This window comes from Giraffa tippelskirchi, chromosome 3 (assembly GCF_054371585.1).
Source record: "Giraffa tippelskirchi isolate mGirTip1 chromosome 3, T2T-mGirTip1v1.2.pri, whole genome shotgun sequence".
Taxonomy (NCBI): domain Eukaryota; kingdom Metazoa; phylum Chordata; class Mammalia; order Artiodactyla; family Giraffidae; genus Giraffa; species Giraffa tippelskirchi.
Window position 1 is genome coordinate 155,189,036 of NC_137277.1, and position 25,381 is coordinate 155,214,416.

Genomic DNA, 25,381 nt, shown 5'->3' on the forward strand with positions numbered 1-25,381 from the left:
GTTGTCAAACTTTATCCTCGTGAGGGACAACTGTAGCACTTCCAGTAATAAGCTCACTGCATTTTTCTTTTAGTATGTCTTTTTCTTTATGATTATGTTCATTTTTATCAGTGTACAATAACTGATTGCTCTGTAACTCTCAACTTGAAAGATGTTTGGGTGACCTCCTTGTGTTATACTTGCTTTCATAGACCGAATCTTTGGAAAACTTATGTATTAACATATTGCTCAGCCAGTTTATAGACACTTACAAGACCCTACCAGGTGCTAGGCACTGTATGCTAAGCCATTGGTGTCTTCTGATTCAAAGTCCTTTGGAAGTTCCACTTAATTTCCAAAAATGAAAAAATCTTAATAAAAAAAATAGTGTGTTAAGTCGCTTCAGTTGTGTCCAACTCTGCGACCCCAGGGACTGTAGCCTGCCAAGCTCCTCTGTCCATGGAATTTTCCAGGCAAGAATATTGTAGTGAATTGCCATTTCCTCCTCCAGGGGATTTTCCCTGACCCAGGGATCAAAGCAGCCTCTCTTATGTCTCCTGCATTGGAAGGTAGGATCCTTACCACTAGTGCCAAGGCTATAACCAGAAGATTTTAAGAGCAAGCTTAAAAGCTAGTTTATTGGAAGCCACCATGTGTAAAACTAAAATGGAACCAAGTTTTATGTTAACTATCTTTGGGGAAATTTCAGAGGACAAGTATAGAAAAGAAACTGGAAAACTCTTGTAGGGTTAGAGCACTTTTTATAGATACCTGGGTTCATAAACACACCAGCACTGTTGCCTCACAGCAATGTTGACACATATTTCTAATGAGTCCTACTTCCTCTTTTCATTCTGCAAAATAGCCAGCAGCTGTGTTATTCTAAGGATGACATTCAGCTGTAAACACCAAAAGCAAAGAAAAAAAAAAAAAGAAATCCAGATAGTCTGTCATGAATACCTGAGGAGATTTTAAATTTTCTAGTAACACTCTAACTTTGCTTTATCTTCTAAATCCTTTTATAATTTTTTTTACCATCTTTTAAACTCAAAGTGATAAATTATACATAAAACAAAAATAAATTGCTTTTAAATTTTTAATCCATTCTTCATGATAAGGTTTTATCATGAAGACAATGTGAAAAGCAATAGACAATGTGAAGAGATGGAGAAAAAGGAAAATAAGGAGATGTTTTATAATTTTCCAAGATACACAAATGAGCACTGTTACTATAATTACACCAAATTTTAATCCAATGAATTCTCTAATTTACAACCTTTTTGAGTATTTAAATGAGAAATTATCTGTGTATGATTATTCCAGTCCAAGCTCTTCATGAAATAATTACATATATGTTCATCTTTTTCATCTTTATAGCCATGGCATGTGCTCAAAGTGCACTTAAAAAGAGGTCATCTAAGTCTGTCTGTAAAATCCCCCCACGTTAGTCAATACATTCGATTAAGGAAATGGTTTGAAGACTGTTTTCTGTAGAGCTCCATGGCTTCTCAAACGTGCCTCTGTGCCATCTCAAAGAGGAAGAGTCAGAAAGTGAGGAGCTGTCACCGCCCTCTACTCCCCAGAGTAGAGCAATTTTGCCTGGTTTATACAGCAGTGGAAATATGGGATTTTCTTTGAAAGTGTTTAAAAATAGTATTTTGTTAAAAGAAAAATTTGGAAACCATTAGGTTAATGTATACTAATCACTTTTAAATACAAGTGAATTACCAGCAGACCACAACATAGAAAGAAATGAACATCTAAAAAAGATATCAAGAATAGATACACTAGTTCATAACTAGAAATCAAGTTTATCTAGTTGGCCTGTGTGTGTCTTAGTCGCTCAGTCGTGTCCAACTCTTATAATTTGTACAATGTACTTATAATTTGGAGAGGTACCAAATATTTTGTTAAACTATGTAGAGGAAATTAAGCATGTTGCCTTAATGATCCATGAAGCCCACATGATTGTGTAGGGTCTGGGCAGGAAATCAGACATAGAAATGGTTGCCTTAGCTGACATACATTCCAGAGTTAAGGCTGGTCCAGAGCTGAGCCACACAGCAAGGAATGACAAGTTCCCACCTACTGAGGGTCTTGTTGAATGTGTGCAGGCTACACTGTCCTTCAGTCTCTGATCTGCTAGATTAAACCTAAAAATATTCATTCTCAGAGTATGAAGCAAGCATGACCCCTGACTGCATCACTAATAGAGAGGGAGTTTTGTTGTTTTTAATGGAACAGATTTTAAAAATATGCTCCACATTTGAAGATTTTTGCCTGACACATTTTGGATCTAAAATGGGTAGTTGGTTCTGACTTTTTCCATGAATTAACTGGCTGAAAAGAGAAGGATTTCAGGTTTCAAGAAGTTTTCTTTGATAAAGAAATTTTTATAAAATCATCCTGAATCCACATTTGGAGGTCTATCAGTTCAGTTCAATTCAGTCGCTCAGTCGTGTCCGACTCTTTGTGACCCCATGAACCACAGCACGCCAGGCCTTCCTGTCCATCACCAACTCCCAGAGTCCACCCAAACCCATGTCCATTGAGTCGGTGATGCCATCCCACCATCTCATCCTCTGTTGTCCCCTTCTTCTCCTGCCCTCAATCTTTCCCAGCATCAGGAACTTGATCAAAATACAGTAGGCTTTAATTAAATCAAAACACAATTACAATTATGTTTTAAATGTTATAAATCAACATAATGTAATTTCTCAGAGAACTAAATTCTTCAGAGGAGAACTAAGTAAGTAAGTGAAGTTGCTGAGTCGTGTCCGACTCTTTGTGGCCCCATAGACTATAGCCTACCAGGCTCCTCTGTCTATGGGATTCTCCAGGCAAGAGTACTGGAGTGGGATGCCATTGCCTTCTCCATATATCCAATAGTGGAACAGCTATTAGGAAAAACCAACACTAACTCATCTAGCCTCTTAAGTCTCAGTCATTTTTAAAAAGACTTTTTCTTGATGTGGACCATTTTTAAAGTCTTTATGGAATTTGTTACACTATTGATTCTCTTTTATGCTTTTTTTTTGGCCACGTAACGTGGGATCTTAGCATCCCGACCAGGGATTGAACCAGCACCCCCTGCACTGGAAGGCCAAGTCGTAACCACTGGACACCAGAGGGGTCCCTCTCAGTCGTTTTTGTTGAGGAGTTTCTGCTAATCACCCACCTTTATGAGCTTTAGCCAATTTTTCTTGCTAGGCAGTTCCTCATTTTATTTCTAAGAAGAACTACACATCAGAAACCTTTTTGTTGCAAACCAATGACCCTTGGGTCAACCAGCCTTCTGAGGTGTTTTGTTTGGTCCTAAAGAATTGTACTCAGCTTGAAAGGCAAGGTCACTGGGCAAGCGCTTTGTAGTGCAGGCAGCTGCCTGCTTCTTGTACTGATGATTCACGCTTGACCTCGGTAGACCTGAATTTTCATCCCTTACACTGAGATAAGCTTTGCATTTACATAAATCAGGAAAAGTACACTGATGCACAGAATATTTTTTACAAAATCATTTTCAAATAATTAGTACTTTTCCTTTCTCCCACAAAACTTCAGGGAACTATAAGTGCTTAGGGACACAATACTAAGAAGGGACACACACACACACACACACACACACACACAGGCTCAAACACAAAAATAATTCTACTTTAATGATGTTATATAGAGTTTTGCAGTTAGAAAAATCTCAAAAATAATCTCAAGTTTTAGCCCATACATATGTTTTGGTTGTTTTGGTGAACAAAATCTTCTTTGAACTTTACAAAGACAGGGAAAATGGGATAGAGACTGTTAACTGGAGGAGAACAAAATCTTTCTGAAGCTTCAGAGTCGCCAAGGTCACCTTCTGGCCCCGAGTGAAGGTCACTCAGTCGTGTTCAACTCCTCTTTGCTACCCCGTGGACTATACAGTCCATGGAATTCTCTAGGCCAGAATACTGGAGTGGGTAGCTGTTCCCTTCACCAGTGGATCTTCCCGACCCAGAAATTGAACCAGGGTCTCCTGCATTGCAGGAGGATTCTTTACCAATTGAGCTATCAGGGAAGCCCGGAATCCCTGATATCTGGCCCCAGAATCATGATATTAATATTATTCTCTTTGCTGAGCAGAAGTTTAGTCATGACTCTCTTAATTGTTTCCCTAAATTTCTACCCCTCACTCCCACTTCTTAATTCTGAGTATTCTGCACACAGAGAACCTTATTCTATGAAATGAGTTACTCCAAATTTTGTACACAATAGAGCTGTCTTAGTTCCTTTGAAAATGAAAATGAAGTCGCTCAGTCATGTCTGACTCTTTGTGACCCCATGGACTGTAGCCCACCAGGCTCCTCTGTCCATGGGATTTCCCAGGCAAGAATACTGGAGTGGGTTGCCATTTCCCCTTCCAGGGGATCGTCCTGACCCAGGGATCGAACCCACGTCTTCTACATCCCCTGCATTGGTAAATGGATTCTTTACCGCTGCACCACCCAGGAAGCCTAACAATGCATGGTAACAGATGTTATTTAAACAGTGTGGTGATCACTTGCCAATAGTATATACAAAACATATTCCTTAATTAAAAAAAATAATACAGGAAACCCAGTATCTTCAGAAAGTAGAGAGAAAGAAAGAATCTACCTTTATATGATCTCAAAATCATCATCTTAGTAATCAGGTTGGGCCCTGAATAAATGACTTCTTCCCCCTCCCCCACCCTGCCTCCAACCACCCCCCACCCCCCACCCCAGCAAACATTTCCAGAAATGCTAGTACTCCCCTTCTGCCACCAGCTTATCAGGGGTTGAAAGTTGTGTGGCAGGAAAGTATCTTCACCTCTGCGTCACCACAGTTGCCTTAGAAATTGCAAAAATTTAGAAATTCACACACTCACACACACGAGAATTTATCAAGAGATTTGGATTCTGGGGCTCTGGGTGCATCTGCAACAGATGAGGGGGGATTAATATGTGCCCATTCCTCATGAGTCTCTGTTCTAGCCTGTCCACAGATGATCTCATTTCATTTGCACAAAAGACCTGCAAAGCAGTTATTGTTAGTCTCATTTTACAGATTAGGTAGTTGAGGTTCAGAAAGGTGAAAAAAATTATCCAGAATATTACAGTTACCAAGGTTATTAATAATGGTGCTCTCATGGGGTCATATTCCACCTTCCTGGAAAGCTATGCTTCTTTTCTTTTTCTAATTGCACTAAATTACCATGAATCCTATTTTTTCTAAGAACATGTCCTTTATACAACAACAACCAAAAAAAGGAAGCAGTATCACATGCTTCAAGGGAAAACAAAAACAAACAAACAAGACACAATGAAATCTCTCACCCCAGATCAGGAGGCTGCAAACTTTTTCTCTAAAGGGCTAGATAAATATTTTAGGCTTTGCTGAGTACGTGTTCTCTGCGACACCTCTGAAACGCTGCCGTGGTGGGATGAAAGCAGCCATAGACAAGAGGGAAACAAATGAAAGCACCTGAAAAACTTTAGTCACAAAAACAATTTTTACAAAGCTTTATTTACAAAAGCAGGTGTGAATTTGAACCTCTCCTGGGGGATCCATACAGCCCTGAACTGGGTTGCCCATGAAGACCTCTTTCCTCCCTGTCACTGTGCTATGTGGCCATGCAAAAGCAAGGGAGATCACCTTTTTAGGTGGGTCAGGATATCTGATGTGTTACACCTGATGAGAAGAGCCAACTCATCAGAAAAGTCCCTGATGCTGGGAAAGACTGAAGGCCAAAGGAGAAGAGGGCGTCAGAGGATGAAATGGTTGAATATCATCATCGACCCAAGGGACATGAACTTGGGCAAACTCTGGGAGGGACTGAGGGACAGGGTGGCCTGGTGCACTGCAGTGCATGGGGTCACAAAGAGTCGGACACAACTTAGTGACTCAACAACAACAGGATATCTGAAACGTCTGACTTATTTTGCACAAGTCAAAAGAAGCAAAACAATTTGCTTCTTCAGTTGTTCAATATGTGCTTTTCATAGATGGCAAACATATTTTCCAAACTTAATGTGAATGATATTTTTTGACAATTTCTTGAGGAAAACAACTAAATCAAGAATGAGCATTATGTTTTCTAGTTGATTTCAGTAGTACCTTACCCTAACCAGAAATTATGTGCATTACTGCAGGTAGTCCAAATGTAAACTACAGGTAATACCTTCATAGTATTTTGTCCCTGTCTTTCAGATAACTTTATTTTCCCTTATTCTTATTCTATTTTCAATTAAGCTTAACAAGGAGGAATAATTTGGGAGAAAAATAAAAATCATGAACTCTACTTTTTTATTTTCAGTTTAGAAATTACATCTGGACAATGTTTTCACCCAGAACAAATACATTTTAAAAATAATTAATACTGAGAGAAAAGACAATGGAACAATAAGTAACTGTCATTGTGTGGCAGGTTGACATTTAAAAGATTTAAATTTAAAATTATATTTTTGAAAGGATACTATTTCTTTACTATGTTAATTGAACTACCTCCAAGGAACAGCTCAAGGAAGAGTCAAATTAAGTTTATCAATGTTTTCTAAAATATCCATGAATGTTATTAACTCTCTTTCCTTGTAATAGGCACAACCACACTTATAACAGAAATAAGCCAGCAACTATTCAATCTTGCTCTCTCTTAACAGATCAACAATGAATTAGGGCTTTTCTGGTGGCTCAGTGATAAAGAATCCGCCTGCCAATGCAGGGGACCTGGGTTCGATTCCTGGGTTGGAAGATCCCCTGGAGAAGGAAATTGCAACCCACTCCAGCTTTCTTGCCTGGGAAACCCCATGGACAGAGGAGCCTGATGGGCTACAGTGCATGGGGTCGCAAAGGGTCAGACATGACTGAGCAACTAAAGAACAGAAGAACAGAAATTCAGAAAATAAACAAGAATTACAAGCATACATTGATTTGAAAAACCACAGAAGGAGACAATTACATAAAATCTATCTGGAGATGAACATCATTCTATTCACAAACCACAGTTAAAGTTCTTCCAAAATTATATAAGTTACACAAGAAGAATGGATGGCCATATTTTCCGTTTTCCTAGAAAATTTTTAGTGTTTGGTAGGCCAGCCAACGGAGATATTTCATGGAGGATTTTGGCAAGGGTCTAATTGAGTTTTTCTGGGGCTATCAGTTGACTGTTCTGGATTTTCCCAATCATCATTATAAACTTTTTAAACTGATTATTTTGTGATATTTTGTACACTTGCAAAGGAAATAATAAGCTCTCCATAGATATGTCTTCCAGTTTTACAAAGCATTTAAATTAACCAGCATATTCAGCTGTTGATCTACTAAAGAATTGCCTGTAGCTTTTATCAGTTCAATTTCATTCAGTCGCTCAGTCATGACCGACTCTTTGTAACCCCATGAATTGCAGCACACCAGGCCTCCCTATCTATCACCAACTCCCAGAGTCCACCCAAACCCATGTCCATTGAGTCAGTGATGCCATCCCACCATCTCATCCTCTGTCGTCCCCTTCTCCTCCTGCCCTCAATCTTTCCCAGCATCAGGGTCTTTTCAAATGAGTCAGCTCTTCGCATGAGGTGGCCAAAGTATTGGAGTTTCAGCTTCAACATCAGTCCTTCCAAGGAACACCCAGGACTGATCTCCTTTAGGATGGACTGGTTGGATCACTTTTATAGTAATGTTTAAAATTCATGAATTTTTAAAGAGTCAAAATAGGAGCTAGAAATAAAAACCTCTTTGATTCCTTAGCATCCCAAAGTCATGAGTTATTCCAAAATCATCAGTGTATATGTTTAGCCTTACTACTTAACACATTAATATGCTTTACAGAGTGACACAAGTTTGGCTAAATTAAACAAAACATGCTTTTCATGAAGAACTGGATACTATAAGAAAGTATAGAATAGTTATTGTATATTTACTATTACTGCCTTTTTCATTTTTATAGTGGTGGTGGTTTAGACACTAAGTCATGTCTGACTCTTACGACCCCAAGGACTGTATAGCCCGCCAGTTTCCTCCATCCATGTGATTTCCCAGGCAAGAATACTGGAGTGGGTTGCCATTTCCTTCTCCACATTTTTATAGTAAGTCTTGTCAGTAAATAGTATTAATTTAGGATTGGGTAAAGGAAGCTTCAAAAGCTCTGTTTTGTGAATGGACACAAATTGAACAAACACAGTCATAACATTCTCTTTCATTGGATAAGATCAGTAAGGAAGGAGGATTGATTGTTACACTAGTTATATGAAAACAGTTAAACAGTTATATGAAAAGAAAAAACTAAAAGTATTTCATAATGCTGAAACAAATGCAAAAAAATAACTACTAGAAAGAAGCAGGTTAAATGATTCTAGGAACTCCTATACGCTGATATTAGTTCATGATCCCACCATCCAGTGTGGGAAAAACCTTTTGTAGCTTTCACATGACTTATCACATCTAAAATTATAATTCAATTAGTCTACTTTTAGCATCTATCTACATTGGCTAGAATAAAATTTAAAAGGGTAGGCTCTCCACCTATTTTGTGCAATAATTATTCTAAACACCTAGGGCAGTTATTTGGCAAAGAATAGTAAGAACATTCAATAAGAATAAACTTTTCTTTCTGAATCATAATAGTAAAAGGATAAAGTTTAATTCCTCTTTTGAGGAGGGTTTTGTAATCATGGTGATTTAATTCAAGTTTGGATAGATGAAGTATACTTTGCTCTGATGAAAACAGTTTAATAAGAAGACTGAGAAGAATTTTAGAAATTAGATATTGACTAGGGTGGGACTGTGGGAAGTATTATTCAATTATTTTAGCTGCTGCTTTATGCTCTTGTCCTCAAAGATAAGGTAATTTGATTGGCTCAACACTAGGATGGTAGGGGTCTTAAACAGATTTCTCTATGGAGTAATAATCCTCTTTTTGTAATCTGCACATAGAAGAACAGTTGATATATCTGTATAACTAAATAATAATTTGAAAGAACAACAAAAAGTACAACATACTATTTCCTCATATCCTAATTTTCAGTCTTTTAAAAAAGTATCATAAAACCTGTCTGGCTATTTCTGTATTTGCTGACATTTGTTTCTCTTTTTTTTAATGATGAATAGAATTTTATGTGATAAAGCCTTTGGTAACTCCTAAAGCTTCTGCTATCTCCAAACTGAACACCTTCATTTTGTAGAAAAAGTAAACCAGAGAGGTTTCTTGAGTTATTTACTGTCATAGAGAGAATTAAAACTAAATTTCTTTTAATCATACATTATATCATTATATATAACTCAAATATTTAAAAATATATTAACATATATTCTATTGTAGTGTTTTAGTATGCAGCTTTGTTTAATTTTAGAATTCAGTATTATTCTTTTCTGTTGTAGCAGGCAATTTTTTAAAAATTTTCCTGTTAAAAATGAAAAAAATCTCCGCTAGTTTTTGAGAATGAGGCCAATTACATTTTTCATTTTCCTTAGGACAAAATGTAGACTTCCTTTTGTTGAGGTTGAATTACATAATTATTTATTTAATAATGACATACAAGAAGCTCTTAGAGCAAAAAGGAATAAACAATTGAGAAAAATTTTCTCTAGGTTATGATTAGACTTTTCTTATTCATATTTTGTTTATAGGATATGTATGACAACAGCACAAAGAAATGAAGAGTAAAATATGAATTAAGATCTCTTTTCGATGTTTACTGGCTTATGTTTTTATTTTGTTTAGGACTTAATATTTTAAGAAGACTTCTTTTTTTTTTTCATGACAGAATTTCCTTCAATGCCTTTATTATTATATAGGATAGTAGGTGAGTGTCTGCCAAAGAGACTTTGTCTTTCATCTTCATATGCCAAGCACCTCTCATAACAGGAAGAAGATTTCTTTTAAACAAAAAAGTCTGCTATAATTCCCAGTTTTACCATTAATGACTGTTCAGTAAATAAAGACAATGACTACAATTTTTCAAGTAAAAAAATTCACCTGTCTTTCTTCCTGAGTAATTTTTAGTATCTTTTTCTTGGTTTAATTAAATTATTTGATAACAGACATTTAAAATATATTATGCTTTAAGAAGGGCTTCCCTGGTGGCTCAGACTGTAAAGAATCTACCTGTAATGTGGAAGACCTGGGTTTGATTCCTGAGTTGGGAAGATCCGCTGGAGGAGAGTACGGCAACCCACTCCAGTGTTCTTGCCTGGAGAATCCCCATGGACAGAGCAACCTAGCGGGCTACAGTCCATGGGGTCACAAAAAGTCAGACACAACTGAATAACTAAGCACAGCAGAGAGAAAAGTTTAGCGATTTTAAAACAGAAAGAATAATCTCATACTTTAAATGTAAGTTTATTTTCTCCTCTGCTATTCTGAGGTAGAATTCTTTTCCAGTAAATACATATTTTATCACAGAATGTATTTAGAATTTGAATAATTTAAAATGCATATGATGCAATTTACTTCTTCCTCTATTTCTTATTACCATGAAGTTGAAAATTTTACTTCATTTTTAGTGTCTACCTTAGCACGCTGACATAAAAGGAGAGATACTTTATATATTTTGTACAGTCTGCATTTCACAACTGCTCTCATAAATTGATCAAACATGAATGCCTTTAAGTTATCTCCTGTTCTTAGCATGAATCCTATAAATACATTAAAACAACGAATTCTCATATTAAATATGCAGAAGGCTTGTAAAACCTTGATAGAAGATAATTTGGGGTTCCCTGATAGCTCAGTTGGTAAAGAATCCACCTGCAATGCAGGAGACCCTGGTTCAATCTCTGGGTTGGAAAGATCCCATGGAGAAGGGAAAGGCTACCCACTCCAGTATTCTGGCCTGGAGAATTCCATGGACTTATTGTCCATGTGGTCGCGAAGAGTCAGACACGACTGAGCGACTTCACTAGACTAGTGATGGAAAGAGTTGCCTTTGCCTCAACTGATTAATATTCAGGCTAATACTGCTTTGTATGTTTATACGAAGCTCCCTTGAGACCCTTGGTACCTTTCTGTGACCAGTGTTAGGGAACTGCAGCTGCTTCTTGTTGAGACAAACTCAATTACAAAGTTTCATGGTATACAGCCTATGATTTTTAGAGTAAAAATATAATTTGTTAGCTTTAAATATTTTATTCTCAGGAGGCCTTAAAAATACCTCAGGAAAGAGTACAATTACTAGGAAATTCATTATTTGATACATATCTTTGGGAAAATAAACATCGAACCAAAGTTTCAAATAATAAAACAATCAGTTGGGAGAAAGTTTGCCACATTCTTTTGGGAAAATCTGCTATAAGCCTTTAGAGGATAGACTCTCATGATTCAAGTTTTTCACAATTTCTTGCCAACATACTTAGTATTACATGCTTTATTTGACGGTGCTTCAATTCCCCATTTTATATCCTGAATTGTTTCCCGAAAGACTGTTGTTGCTATTGTTGCTTTTCCCCAAGAGCTTAGAGGAAAAGCTTAAATGCCCTAGTCGCACATTTGGAATATGCAGGATAAGAACAGAGTATATCATTGCTAACCTCCATGCCCAGTGTCTCTATACTAGTTGTTTTTTTCTGTTCACACAGTAATAAAATCTTTCCCTATGATTTCCTAACTAATATAAGTTGATGCCCTCCAGTTTCAGTTTCCTGAAAAGTTATACTTACGAGGAAATCGACTCAGCTTTAAAGTTTGCAGGTTAGAAGGTTGAGGGTAATGGCGAAATTTAAAAAGCAACATGAACAGCCAACTAATCCTCCACGATCTAAAAAGCAAACCAGTAAATCGCTAAGTTAAGCTTCAACTGAAACAATTTCATCTTCAGACAACCATTTAGAAACCTTCAAAACAGAGCTCCAAACTGCAATCAGCTTCTAGACCAGGTTGTGAATTTGTCAAAGCCCCGTTTTAGTGCATTCTCATTGCCAGTGCTTCACAGCCCCCTTTCCCCAGCCCACTGTTCACAGACTAATCCCCAGTTGTCCAGAACTTTCCATGTGATATCCACCTCATTCTTTTTCTTTTTGGCCTGGTGCCATGAGCTAATGTTTCCAGAATTTATCACATCAGGATTTATCAGGCCCGTGTTTTGTTCTCTCAGGATCTTTCCATGAGAAATTAACAAGTCGTACTGGGAAATTCATCTACACTGAGCTGTAAAGGGAAAGCAATTTCATTATGTCCTGTGGCTAGTAGGTCAAATATTTGTAGTTTAAAGGGTATTACGAGATTCACAATACCTTAAACCAGTAGTCTTCAAATATTTATCTTTTTAAAATTATCATCATCTAGTGATCAAACTGTGTTTTCAAATAAAGTTTTCTATAAAACAGGTACAACTGAAAACACTCCCATTAAAGTAGGGGATAGGATAGGCATACTCCATTTTCCCCTCCTCCCTGCTCTCTGAGTGGCCTCAGAGCATGTCTGAGGAATTTCTGCAGTTTCACAAACACAGCCTGCAAATGGTCCCATTAATGCAGGGAGATAACTGCTTGTAAGAATGGCAGGCACAGAGCTAACACTTTGAAATCAGTGGTTTTTAACAGGGCTGATTCTGCCCACCATGGGGACTTTGGGAAATATCTGAACACAGTTGTCATAACTGGGAGAGGAAGGAAGCAGGTGCTACTGGCATCTAGTGGGCAGCAGACAGGATGTTGTTAAACATCCTACAATGCGCCAGCCTAAAATGTCACAATAGTACTGAGATTGAGAACGCCTGCTCACAGAGAGTAGGGCGCCAGAAGCTGCTGGGAGTTGGGGGAGGAAACGGGGACTATGGGGGAGGAGGGAAGACTCCAGTGCCTGGAATCAGAGACTTAACTAGAGGGCAACTCAGGCTTGCTCAGGGTTGGGGAAGGTAGAGAAGGCAGAAACTTTGCAAAATTGTGGGATTTAAAAGTTGGTTGTATTTTCAGGCTAACTTGCATTTGAAAGCAGCTAGATCCAAACAAATAAGCTTAGCACTTAGCTAGCAAAAATATTAAATAGAAATTTACTATGTGACTAATAACCACCATGAGTTGCCTCATGAACTCCAGAATTGAGGGCTTCCTGCCTGTGGTGCAGGAGGAACCGGCTGCGTCTGGAGGTGACCCTGGCCCACTCAGTCTCCGGGGAGCAGAGCCGAGCCAGGTGCATGAACAGGGCTTCCTGGGGTCCAGCGCCCACCACCTTTCTTCCTCCGGTGTAATGTCTACTGTATCCGCTCCTGAGCTGGGAGGATGGGAGAAGTTTCTCTCGGGGAAACCCCATCCTCCTTCAACCGCCCTGTGGAGAAGGCAGGTGCCTCTGTGTCCCACATCCTCACACCAAGAAAAAGCTCTCTCATCTAGACGCCTCCCACCGGGGCCCATCCTGACCTCTGACCCGGTCACCACCCCGTGTTGTTCCTCAAAAAGAGATCACTTGGAATATTTAAAAGATAAATAAAATATTTCATTACAAGTGTTAACTCGGTTAAGCGCTTTTGCTCGCTTCCCGTCTCCTGAATAGGCTTCATTTAAAGGCCCCAGAGGCACCAAGTGACAGTTTTACGCGGGTCATCAGTTCGAAAGCTCTGGAGAGTCTAAGAGAAAACATACAGTAAGTCCCCCACCCCACCCCCGCCGTCATTATATAGAAAAGAGACAGAAAGGAAATCCTCCTCACCCGGGGGCCCCTTTTGTGTTGTTCCTGCCAACGCAGCAGCCCTCCCGCTATATAGACCGCGCCCGGCCCCACCACACTGAACTCCATCCCCGCGTCCAGCAGCCATGGGGAAGGTGAGCCCCGCGCCGCCGGGAGGGGCCCGCAGCCCGGCTGGAGGCCAGGCCTCTGAGGCTCTCCTTCCCTTCCTTGCAGATCACCTTCTACGAGGACCGGGGCTTCCAGGGCCGCCACTATGAGTGCAGCAGCGACCACTCTAACCTGCAGCCTTACCTGGGCCGCTGCAACTCCATCCGCGTGGACAGCGGCTGCTGGATGATCTACGAGCAGCCCAACTTCCAGGGCCCCCAGTACTTCCTGCGGCGCGGCGACTACCCCGACTACCAGCAGTGGATGGGCCTCAGCGACTCGGTCCGCTCCTGCCGCCTCATCCCCCACGTGAGTCCGGTCCCTGGGCCTGCCGTGGCCTCGGGTCAGCCGTGGTCAGGCTATAGGACAGTGGCCTTCTTTTGCTGGTTCTAAACGGGTTTTCTTTTCCTTTGTAATATCTCTAAATTGAGAATGCAATGCTCTTAATTGAGATTGTATTTTCCTTTGCTAAAATTAAACTCACCTCTACTAGGGAAGGGAGAAGGCAATGGCACCCCACTCCAGTACTCTTGCCTGGAAAATCCCATGGATGGAGGAGCCTGGTAGGCTACAGTCCATGGGGTCGCTAAGAGTCGGACACGGCTGAGCGACTTCACTTTCATTTTTCCCTTTCATGCACTGGAGAAGGAAATGGCAACCCACTCCAGTATTCTTGCCTGGAGAATCCCGGGGATGGCGGAGCCTGGTGGGCTGCCGTCTGTGGGGTCGCACAGAGTCGGACACGACTGAAGCGACTTAGCAGTAGCAGCTACTAGGGAAAGTGGCATGGTATTTGTCCAGAGTGTCTAGCCACAGGCGATGAACTCCTCACACTCAGGTGGTCATAGGCTAGTCCCTTGGCTATTTCTCTCTTTCCTCACCTGTAAAATGGGGCTACTAGGTCAGCTAATTCATAGAGCTGTGATGAGGTGGGAAGGAGATTGCCTATCACCTGGCAAGCCACCCCCTCCTCCAGATATTGACTACTTTGAACATCCAGGGTCTCTCAAGTCCTGCTTTTTGATTCCGCAAAACAACTGACCAGCAATGTGACCCCATTAGCCCCTGCAAATCCACTGCTATCCAAATAAAGCCCAAGCAGCCTGGAATTCCACAGTTAGGGATGCTGTAATTTGACTGTGACCGAGTCCTGTGGAAAATGTACCACTTTGGGTTAGTTTGAAAGCCCCTCAGAGGGTTTAATGCCTTGGTAGGACCCAGACTGGCATTAGGAGCCTGGAAATCTCAGCTTCCACCTTCCAGTGCTGACTCTTCTGATTACAGCCTGAAAGCTCTAGTCATTAGTTTCTCATAAAAGAATACAACGTAGTGTGTGTCAGGCGGTTGTGAAGATCAGATTAGACAACGGACATGTGAACCCTTTGCAAACCATGGAAGATGCCTTATTAGCAGTTTTTATGCCTCAGAATGAATTGCTTATGAGAACCTTTGCTAAGGAGGGTTTGATGGTGGAAGAAGGAAAACTGAATATGTACCTGCCAGGAAGAAACAAGCAGATAAAAGCACAAGTGCTCAGAAGAGACAGACAGGATTCACCCAGGACTAACAGCGTCCCTTCCATTTTCCTAAAGGTCCATAATCTATCCATCTAGGCAGGCCTCCTTCATGATTTTGAGCTTCTATTTTTATTAATAACCTAAAATTATTTTGACAGATCACATGTTAGAGCTGAGAAATGAAACTTAACCATTAACAGTGGCTCTTGCTTTTCAGGACTTCAGAATAGCAGGACTCAAAGCAGAAAGGCAGGAATTAGATGTCTAGGCTGAATGGTCACCATTCTGTGTCTTACTCTGGGGAAAGCAATTCGGCTTCCTCTCTCCCCAGCCTCTTCTAATGCTACTGAGATCCAAAATAATGCCTTTTGCGAGGGATATATTTGCTTTTTTATTTTAACATCTAATTATTTTATATTCTCCAAGGGGACTCCAGACCACCAGAAATCTATCAAGAAGAGAACAAAAAATTATATATAAAACTAGTTACTTAGGAGTGGTATTAAGTAGGTACTAAATATGGTTCATGTAGGTTGTGGCCCTGGAAAACTCTAGGCAGAACCATGCATGTCTTGATCTATGTGAATAGCACCCCCTTCTGTTCTGCACTGTGCAGTCTACCCAGCTGCACACAGTGGCCCTCGTGTTGCCTGTCTTTTAAACTCGTCATCTCTGATGTAAAAAGGATTTTGTAAATGCCCATTCCCCCAGGGGTGTGAGTGAGTAGTGGCTAAGGACTAGGTTCTCTGATTTCCCCATGTGCCAACTGTTGAACCCACAGACTGGTTCCCACCGGCTGAGGATCTATGAGCGAGAGGACTACCGAGGCCAGATGGTGGAGATCACAGAGGACTGCTCCTCGCTCCATGACCGCTTCCACTTCAGTGAGATCCACTCCTTCAGTGTGCTGGAGGGCTGGTGGGTCCTCTACGAGATGCCCAACTACCGGGGGCGGCAGTACCTGCTGCGGCCGGGGGATTACAGGCGCTACAATGACTGGGGGGCTACAAATGCCAGAGTGGGCTCCTTGAGGAGGGCCGTGGATTTCTACTGAAATATTTTTACTCTACCCTTTTCTCCACATGAAAGTTAATAAAATATTTCCTGTGTGCTTGATGCAATAATGTGTTTCTCTCTTCCTTTCAAGCTCCTTGAAAGGGCTCAACAAAAATAAAGCTAGGAATAATGTGGATTTTCTTACAAGTATCAGCGGGAAAGGTGATGTGGAGTAGGAGTAAAGAGGACAGGCTCAGGACAGAATGCCTGGTGCCACAACCACTAAAGAGCTTTAGTTGATCAATAAGTTGCTTAACATTTCTGTGCCTCAGTTTCCTAATTTGCAAAACTTGGTATAATGATACTCTTCATTTCTTAAGTTTGTGGGGTGGATTAAATAAGTTATTTTAAAATCACTGACACATTTCAGCTTTGCATATAGTAGTTTTTAGGAAATTGTTCTGCAAGCTTCCTGGTGAAACATCTGGTCATCTTCTTAGTACTCTTTCCTTAGTAGAACTCCCTTTTGGAGACCGCATTAAGTAAGATGGCTAAGTGCAATTGCATTAGAGGGAGACAGAGTTAGATAGAGGTAGATGTGTCTAACACATCTTTGGTATAAATATATGTGATTATCGGAATAGTTTTATTAATATATGTGTATTCAGAGCACAAAGATAAGAACTAAGCGCTATCTAATGAGCAGCCCAACAGTCTCTTCCAAACCTTTTTCTACTTAGGGGAGATACAAAACATTCAGATAGTGTGCACTTATAAAAATAAGCACAGAGGGACAGAAGAAAAGGAACAAGGTACTGATCAGGAAAATAACTTGCAACCATGCAATGTTCTTGCGTCTACTATTGGCTAGGCTGATATTGTCCTCATACTTGGATCAATTTTCATTACCTCTCACTCATGAATTAACATTTGATAATAATCATAGCACTAAGGAAGAAACAGGGGGACTAATCATTTAATTGAATTCAAAATTTCTATGAAGGAAGATAAAGTTTATCAAATGTAATCTAACTAGGTATTCTATTATCTACTGAATTTTCTCCAGTTGAAAATACTAGACTTCTTGATTTCAGATGTGACACATACTTGAGAAAACAAAAACAAATTACTTCCCAGCTTAGGGGTTTGACTTAATTATGAAAATGGCAACCTCTTATTGAAATAAGTTCTTGGTGAGTTGAGTGGCCATGATTAGCAAAGAACTACTGCAAATCATTTTTTACTTGAAAATATCTAGCAGTTGAGAAATAAGTTGTTCTCGAAATCCTAAATATAGTAGTCAAATTATGTAACAGTTTACTTTCCTAACACACACACGCACATTACAAGATATTTGAAGAAGCTCTAAGGACATTCAGATCTGTGCTAATACAGTAGTCACTATCATGTGACTCTATTTGGCTAGACTTCATTTGGCTAAGTCCAGATTTCAAAGACTTAGTACGGACGTTAGAATGCAAAATATCTGAATATTTTTACAATTCATTTAATGTTGAAATGATAATATTCTGGATATATTAGATTTCATAAAATCTGTTATTAAAGTTGATTTTACTTGTTTGATTTAACTGTTTCAGAAAAATTACATTTATGCCTCTTACTATAATTCTGTTGATCAGACATTCAGGCTAAAAAGATGAGTTGTAGTTTGTATTCAGATACAGCTTAACCTGAAACTTGAGTTATATGAAAACCTCACAGGAGATGGCAGAGAACATGGTTAAGCTTTACATAGTCATTGAATATCCACTGCCTTATGAGGAGATACTCAATGAAATTATAATTTCCACCTATCACTGATTGAGAGAGTGGAGGAGTGGGCCCCCATCTTGTCTTATCATAGGTTAAGATAACTTAACTACACTGAATTGAAGTTTCAGCAACAAATGAGAATGATCCTACCTTCTACAGGTAAAAGTCCCTTCTTTCCTCAGCTAATTTCCCTTCCTTTCCCTCTCCCTGTCCAGGATGGCCCTTCAATTATAGCATTTTCATTCTGGAAGCTGCCATGTTTGCCTCCCTAAATTTTTCAAACACTGTTGACAATGTTATAGATTTTATAAAGAGCTTGAAAAATAACTGGCTAAAAATAATCATCTTTGACTCTTTAACTACTCTGGCCAAATCAATACATTAGCCATTGTGGAGCAAGATCACATGCTACTGTTTAGGAGAACAACTAGTTTTTTAAGAGCTATAATGATGAGAAAAAGACAGAAAACTGCTACAGAGATTTTAAAAAAATGATAAGTACAATGGAAAGTGAGAAAGAATAGTTGAACATTCTAAAAGCCACATCATCCAGTACTGGAATATCAAGAGGAATTAGAGCTGAATAGAGGTGATACAAGGCTGTGGTTCATGTGATTGGTTTGATTAGTTTTCTGTAATTGTGGTCTTCATTCTGTCTGCCCTCTGATGGAGAAGGATAAGAGCTTGTGGAAGCTTCCTGATGGGACAGACTGACTATGGGGGAAACTGGGTCTTGTTCTGATGGGCAGGGCCATGCTCAGTAAATCTTTAATCCAATTTTCTGTTGATGGGTGGGACTGTGTTCCCTCCCTGTTGTTTCAACCTGAGACCTGGGCTGAAGCATGCCTCCTCTGATTCAGTGGCATTCTTTGGAAGATACCATGGTTGTATTCATAATACCTATGGTCTTTGTGTGCACGATCTCCAAGTGGTCACCTCCTCTGACCATCAGAATAATTATCTGAATAATAATATCTGGAACCAGAGTCTCCATTTTTGGAAATAAAGTTAACTTCTGTTAAAAATGACTGAGAAGAGCCGTATTCCCTAGGGACATCTGCTACCCTCCTGGCAAGGTAAGAAAGAGAAGATAATCTGTTGCTTTCTCTTCTCATTATTTCATGAGGTGTTCTTTGAATTGGAGTGCTAAGGAAACTATGGTTTCTTGAAATGATTCCATCTTCAGAAGCTGAAAAGGCGTTAGCGCTTGAATCTGGAAGACAGATATCAGTTCGTCTTGAAATTGTTGGGCCATGCCGGGTAAATGAAGGCATGAGATTTCGCAGCAGAAGTGATGTCTCCTTCCTCACATACGTCCCCTGCACTTCGGCTGGTTTGGACACTTCGTTTTTCTACGTTGACCACGAGGCCCCAGACTCTCATAGAGTCGGACACAACTGAGTGACTGAACTAACTGAACTGAAGAAGGGGTACAATTCTGTTTTTTAAAAGGTTATATATTGTTCATAGAATTCAGGTTGCAAATGTTCAGCAAGAGGACACCAGTTCTCATTCATACATAGGAGTTTTCTTTTCCATCTATTTGTTTACTCTACTTTTTCAATCATTGGAAAAAATCAGATAAGATGAAGTTTAATTTATTAATCCCTGAAATTTAAAGGATGTATATATAGTCTTAGAGGAAGGGTAATAAAACAAGAGGGATCCTAGATGTTTCCTTCCTTATTAATGGTCCTGATGAGAGGGTAACAGGCAGGAAGGCTAGAGGTCTTCAAATGGAGGAAATAGGCTGCAAGTGTCAGACATTTTTTATCTCTCTCATAAGCAGCAGGAGGAAAAAACTACAAGTGTCAGATTTTTTTCCCCTTCTCTATACAAATTTAAAAGGAGGTTTCTCTTAAAATTCTGTGTTGCCATGACAACATCTGGATCCACCTGAACTTAACTTTTCTCAAATCTTGAACTAACCAATGCATTTTTCTTATGGAAAACTTTTCTTATGGAAACATAGCTTTCTTAAGCTATGTTAATGAAATATGTATTTACCCTAGACTCTTTCTTCAAGTCTTTTGTCTAAGACTCAGAACCTATGTTTTACTCATGCAAATATTCTCTGAAGCTACATTTCCTTTCTCCAATTAGCAGCCTGCTAGTAGCTTATATTACTTCCTGCTAAAGACTAGCAGGGGAGCACTCTTTCTGCCCCCTTCTGATGTCTATGTCAGAAGCTTTCTCTATTTCTTTTATACTTTACTAAAACTTTATTATACAAAAGCTCTGAGTGATCAGGCCTCATCACTGGTCCCAGATTGAATCCCTTTCCTCCAGAGGCCAAGAATTCCGGCATCTTTCACAGCTCAGCAACAACCTTTCACTGACACATCCACAGGCTTTTTCTAGGTACAAAGAATAAATTCTTCCTCCAAATATGTGTGTGCTTAGATACGGGATAACAGTAAAATTCTGAATTTCAGTTATGTTGTTGCTGTTGTTCAGTTGCTAAGTCATGTCTGACTCTATGCAACCCCACAGACTGTAGCACGCTAGGCTTTTCTGTCCACTGTCTCCCAGAGTTTGCTCAAACTCATGTCCATTGAGTTGGTGATGCTATCTAACCATATCATTCTCTGCCACAACCCCTTTCCTTTGCCTTTAATCTTTCCCAGCATCAGGGTCTTTTCCAGTGAGTCAGCTCTTCCCAACAGGTGGCCAAAGTATTGGAGCATCAGCTTCAGCATGAATCCTTTCAATGAATGTTTAGGGTTGATTTCTTTTAGGACGGACTGGTTGGCTCCCCTTGCTGTCCAAGGGACTCTCAAGAGTCTTCTCCAGGGCCACAATTCAAAAGCATCAATTCTTTGGCACACAGCCTTCTTTATGGTCCAACACTCACATCAGGACATGACTACTGGAAAAACCATAGCATTGACTATATGGACCTTTGTCGGCAAAGTGATGTCTCTGCTTTTTAATATGCTGTCTAGGTTTGTAATGTGTGACTTCCCTGGTGGCTCAGATGGTAAAGTGTCTGCCTACAATTCGGGAGACCCCGGTTCGATCTCTGGGTTGGAAAGATCCTCTGGAGAAGGAAATGGCAACCCACTCCAGTACTCGTGCCTGGAAAATCCCATAGATGGAGGAACATGGTAGGCTACAGTCCATGGGGTCACAAGGAGTCAGACACGACTGAGAGACTTCACTTTCACTTTCTAGGTTTGTAATAACTTTCCTTCCAAGGAGCAAGTATCTTTTCATTTCATGGCTGCAGTCACCATCCACAGAGATTTTAGAGCCCAAGAAAATAAACTCTGCAACTGTTTCTACCTTTACCCCTTCCATTTCCCATGAAGTGATGGGATATAATGCCATGATCTTAGTTTTTTTGAATGTGGAGTTTTAAGCCAGCTTTTTCACTCTTCTCTATCAGCCTCAACAAAAGGCTCTTTAGTTGTTCGTCACTTTCTGCCATTAGAGTGGTATCATCTGCATATCTGAAGTTGTTGATATTTCTCCCAGCAATCTTAATTCCAGCTTGTACTTCATTCTGCCCGGCATCTCCCATGATGTATTCTGCATAGAAGTTAAACAAGCAAGGTGACAATATACAGCTTTGACATACTCCTTCCCTGATTTTGAAACAGTATATTGTTCCATATCTGGTTCTAACTGTTGCTTCTTGACCTGCACACAGGTTTCTCAGGAGGCAGGTAAGGTGATCTGGTACTCCCATCTCTTGAAGAATTTTCCACAGTTTGCTGTGATCCACACAGTCAAAGAATTTAGCATAGTCAATGAAGCAGAAGTAGATGTTTTTCTCGAATTCACTTACATTTTTCTATGATACAATGGGATGCTGGCAATTTGATCTCTGGTTCCTCTGCCTTTTCTAAATCCAGCTTGTACATCTGGAAATTCTCAGTTTGCATACTTTTGAAGCCTAGCTTGAAGGATTTCAAGTATAACATTGCTAGCATGTGAAATGAGTGCAATTTTACAGAAGTTTTTAACATTCTTTGGCATTGCCTTTCTTCGGGATTGGAATGAAATCTGACCTTCCCCAGTCCTGTGGCCACTGCTGAGTTTTCCAAATTTGCTGGCATATTGAGTGTAGCACTTTAACAGCACCATCTGTTAGGATGTGAAATAGCTCAACCAAAATCCCATCACCTCACCTAGTTTTGTTCTTAGTAATGCTTCCTAAGGCCCATTTGACTTCACACTCCAGGGTGTCTGGCCCTAGGTGAGTGATTACACCATTGTGCTTATATGGCTCATTAAGACTTTTTTTTTTTATGGTTCTTCTGTGTATTCTTGCCATCTCTTCTTAATTTCTTCCGCTTCTGTTAGATCCTAACTGTTTCTGTCCTTTACGGTGCCCATTCTTGCATGAAATTGTCAGACGTAGTTAGAATAGGAAAAAGGAGTCCAGAATGGCAGTGGCTAAAAGACGAAGAAGGGAAAAGCCCTGTAATATTTTCTACCCCCACAGCAGTCAAGGTACTAGGACACGACTCCTGGATTCACTACTCATGAGTCAAGCCATGGAAGAAAACAGAAGAGGACACTCAATACACCTGTGAGCCCCTGGGAGATCTCAGATACCTATTCAGAACTACAAATGAGTGCCATTCTAATGAACACCCCCAAAATCTGATTTCTGGGGATAAGATTTCTCAGGACAGCTCTAAAGAGCCAACACAACTTTTCAGGGGTTGTACTCCAATATAGACAGGAAATAGATCTCCTGATCCCTAAATAAGGAGGGACTTGAGGTATCTTGAATGAGACATGTTGTTTCTGGGTAAATACCTCCAGTTAAGTTAAAAAAAAGTCTCACAGTCCTCAAGAAAAACATTCTAGATCCTACAGGACCTCAAAGAACAAGCTGAAGAGTTCTTAGGGTGGGTACAATCTCTCTTTGGGGGATCCTTCTCCTGAAAATGGGGAATTTGGAGTTGACTAATGCCCCTATTAATCCTTGTTATCACCATATTGATGCTGCTTATGACTGCTCCATGTATTATCAATTATCTAACCCATTTTGTCTCTGCCCAGGTCAACAGGCTACAACATGCAGTGCCAGTTTAACAAGGATATATAAAATTACAGCTGACCATGGAAAATATCACTCACCTTTAGATGGACACGACTAAAAGAACTCTGAGCCTTGAGACTAGCAAGAGGGGGAGGTCCAATGCCCCTCACTGTCCCAGTTCAACTGGAAGTAGCTAGAGAGACCTTGACACCCCTATTCCCAAAGAATTGGGCCTCTGAGGAGGGAACATTAGGTAGTTAGAATAGGAAAAAGGAGTCCACAATGGTGGTGGCTAAAAGACAAAGAAGGGAAAAGCCCACGAAAACAGAACAAAAGAAGCTCCAAGGATCAGAGTGAGGACCTCAGGTAAAATAAACAGCCCTTCTGGCTATCCCAATTTACATAGGGCATGCTCAGGGGGAGGAAAAAAAACATATGTAAGGAGGAACCAAAATTGATCCAGGGGCTTCTCTTCTCTTTGGGTCTTTTGGGTCGACCCAACCTCACTCCCCAAGGATGTATTTTCTTTTGCTTTCTAAATAAAACTGAGCTGAAACATGGAGCTATAACACTGATCTATCTGTTACTTCAAAGTTTTGCTGTGGCAAGACAGAACTGAGGAAATTACAAGCTCCCCCCCAAAAAATTCCCTTGATATCTCCAATTTTCTTGAAGAGATTTTCTGTCTTTCCATTCTATTATTTCCCTCTATTTCTTTGCATTGTTCACTTAAGAAGACTTCCTTGTCTCTCCTTGCTATTCTCTGGAACTCTGCATTCAGTCGGGCATATCTTTCCCTTTCTTCTTTGTCTTTCATTTCTCTTCTTTTCTCAGCTATAAGTAAAGCCTCCTCAGACAACGACTTTGCCTTCTTGCATTTCTTTTATTTGGGAAGGTTTTGGTCACTGCCTAGTGCACAATGTTAAGAACCTCTGTCCATAGTTCTTTAGGCATTCTACCAGGTCTAATCCCTTAAATCTATTTGTCACCTCCACTGTATCATCATAAGGGATTTGAATTATAATCATCTCAGTTATAGAGGAATTCAAAGGGAGAGATTTTCCCTTCAAGATGCAAGCCTTGATATTTTGCAGAAACACATGAAAATATTTGTCAAATAGCTGGATGAGAGTAACATTTTATGGAATTTCAAAACTAAAACCTAGAGAATTTGGATAAATAATGAAATATTTATTAACATGTGCAACAGAAAACCTGAATGCTGTTCTTTGTGAACAGACTGCTAGTAGATCAAAGGCCAAGAAAAAGAGATACCAAAAAGGGAAACTTTTTTTGTTTGTTTCAAATCATATGCTACCTTTCAAAACTCAGTTCAAGTACTTTTTTTGTTGTTGTTTTTAACAAAATGAGGCCAATAGAAAGTTTCCAGGATGTTTGTTCTGACATGCAGTTTTTTTTTTTACCCTGCCACATTTGTAGCCATAGAGAAAGATACTGTCAGGCTGACTGATTGAAGGAGTTCTCCACAGTCAGGCAAAATATAATTTTGATAAAAGACTAAATAAGGAAGTGATAAATTGTTTATGGCACTTGAAAGATAAAGAGTTACTTTTGCAAGAGTTATATGTACTGATTGGCTTTATGAAAAATCTTTGCCCTAGACAGCAGAGGAGCAGTGTGTCATACTTAATAATTAAAAGGAAAAAGAAACACTGATTTAATAACCTCTCAACCTGACAAGTAGTGTGCATTTCACGCAAGAGGTTCAGTAGTGATACACATGTACAGATTATGTGCACTCACATGTTTATGTCAGATGTTAGCCAAATCAATTATAATATCAAATTAGAGAGGGGAAGGGGAGCATGCAGAAAGAGTAGATTTGTCAGCAAGGTTCAGAGTTTATTTACTATTTTATAATTTATTTATCAACTTTGTGAAAAATGACAACAGTGAAGTATTTTCAAACCTATATTTTCAGAAACTCTCAGGCTACAGGCAACGTTGTCCTCAGAACAGCTATTAGTGAAGGAGAGGATATCACACATCCTCAATTAATGTGAAAAGCTATGCTGTGGAACTCCATCTCTGGCAGTACAGTGGCTAAGACTTTGCGTTTCCAATGCAGGGGGCCTAGGTTTGGTCCCTGGTCAAGAAACTAGATCCTCTGTGCTGCGGCTAAGAGTTCGCAGGCAGCAGTGAAGATCAAAGAGCCCATGTGCCCCAACTAAGAATGAGCTGGCACAGCCAAATAAATAAATAATTTAAAAAAAAAAGAAAGGAAAAGCTATGTTTTTCTCATGTCCTTTTTCTTTAATTGGGTGCATGTTCTTTGTATTTGTTAAAACTGGTATTCCCAATTACTAACAGCTCAGTTCCTGTAAGAATACTTTCATGTTA

The 25,381-nt window shown here is 39.7% G+C and overlaps 1 protein-coding gene and 1 long non-coding RNA gene across 5 annotated transcripts in view; one reads left to right on the forward strand and one right to left on the reverse strand.

The window, feature by feature from the left end:
* LOC145542894 (uncharacterized) overlaps nt 1-25,381 on the reverse strand; it is a 193,499-nt gene that overhangs the window by 13,391 nt on the left and 154,727 nt on the right. The window lies entirely within an intron of this gene.
* On the forward strand, nt 12,701-16,376 carry LOC145542893 (gamma-crystallin F). Of its 2 annotated transcripts, none has more exons than XM_081582651.1 (3): nt 12,701-13,096; nt 13,805-14,047; nt 16,037-16,376. In XM_081582651.1, exons 1-3 carry the CDS (start codon nt 12,980-12,982, stop codon nt 16,307-16,309), a joined length of 633 nt encoding a protein of 210 aa, XP_081438777.1. In that variant the 5' UTR covers nt 12,701-12,979; the 3' UTR covers nt 16,310-16,376. The 2 variants fall into 2 exon arrangements, with proteins under 2 accessions (XP_081438777.1, XP_081438778.1); XM_081582652.1 differs by lacking the exon at nt 12,701-13,096 and adding an exon at nt 13,697-13,725.

What these genes read in the sequence shown, in the direction of transcription:
- LOC145542893 (XM_081582651.1), top strand. Translation starts at nt 12,980, where the DNA reads ATGAGTTGCCTCATGAACTCCAGAATTGAGGGCTTCCTGCCTGTGGTG. An exon ending in GGGGAGCAGAGCCGAGCCAG is followed by an intron (nt 13,097 to 13,804) that starts GTGCATGAACAG and finishes CCTTCCTTGCAG; the next exon opens with ATCACCTTCTACGAGGACCG. An exon ending in CCTGCCGCCTCATCCCCCAC is followed by an intron (nt 14,048 to 16,036) that starts GTGAGTCCGGTC and finishes TTGAACCCACAG; the next exon opens with ACTGGTTCCCACCGGCTGAG.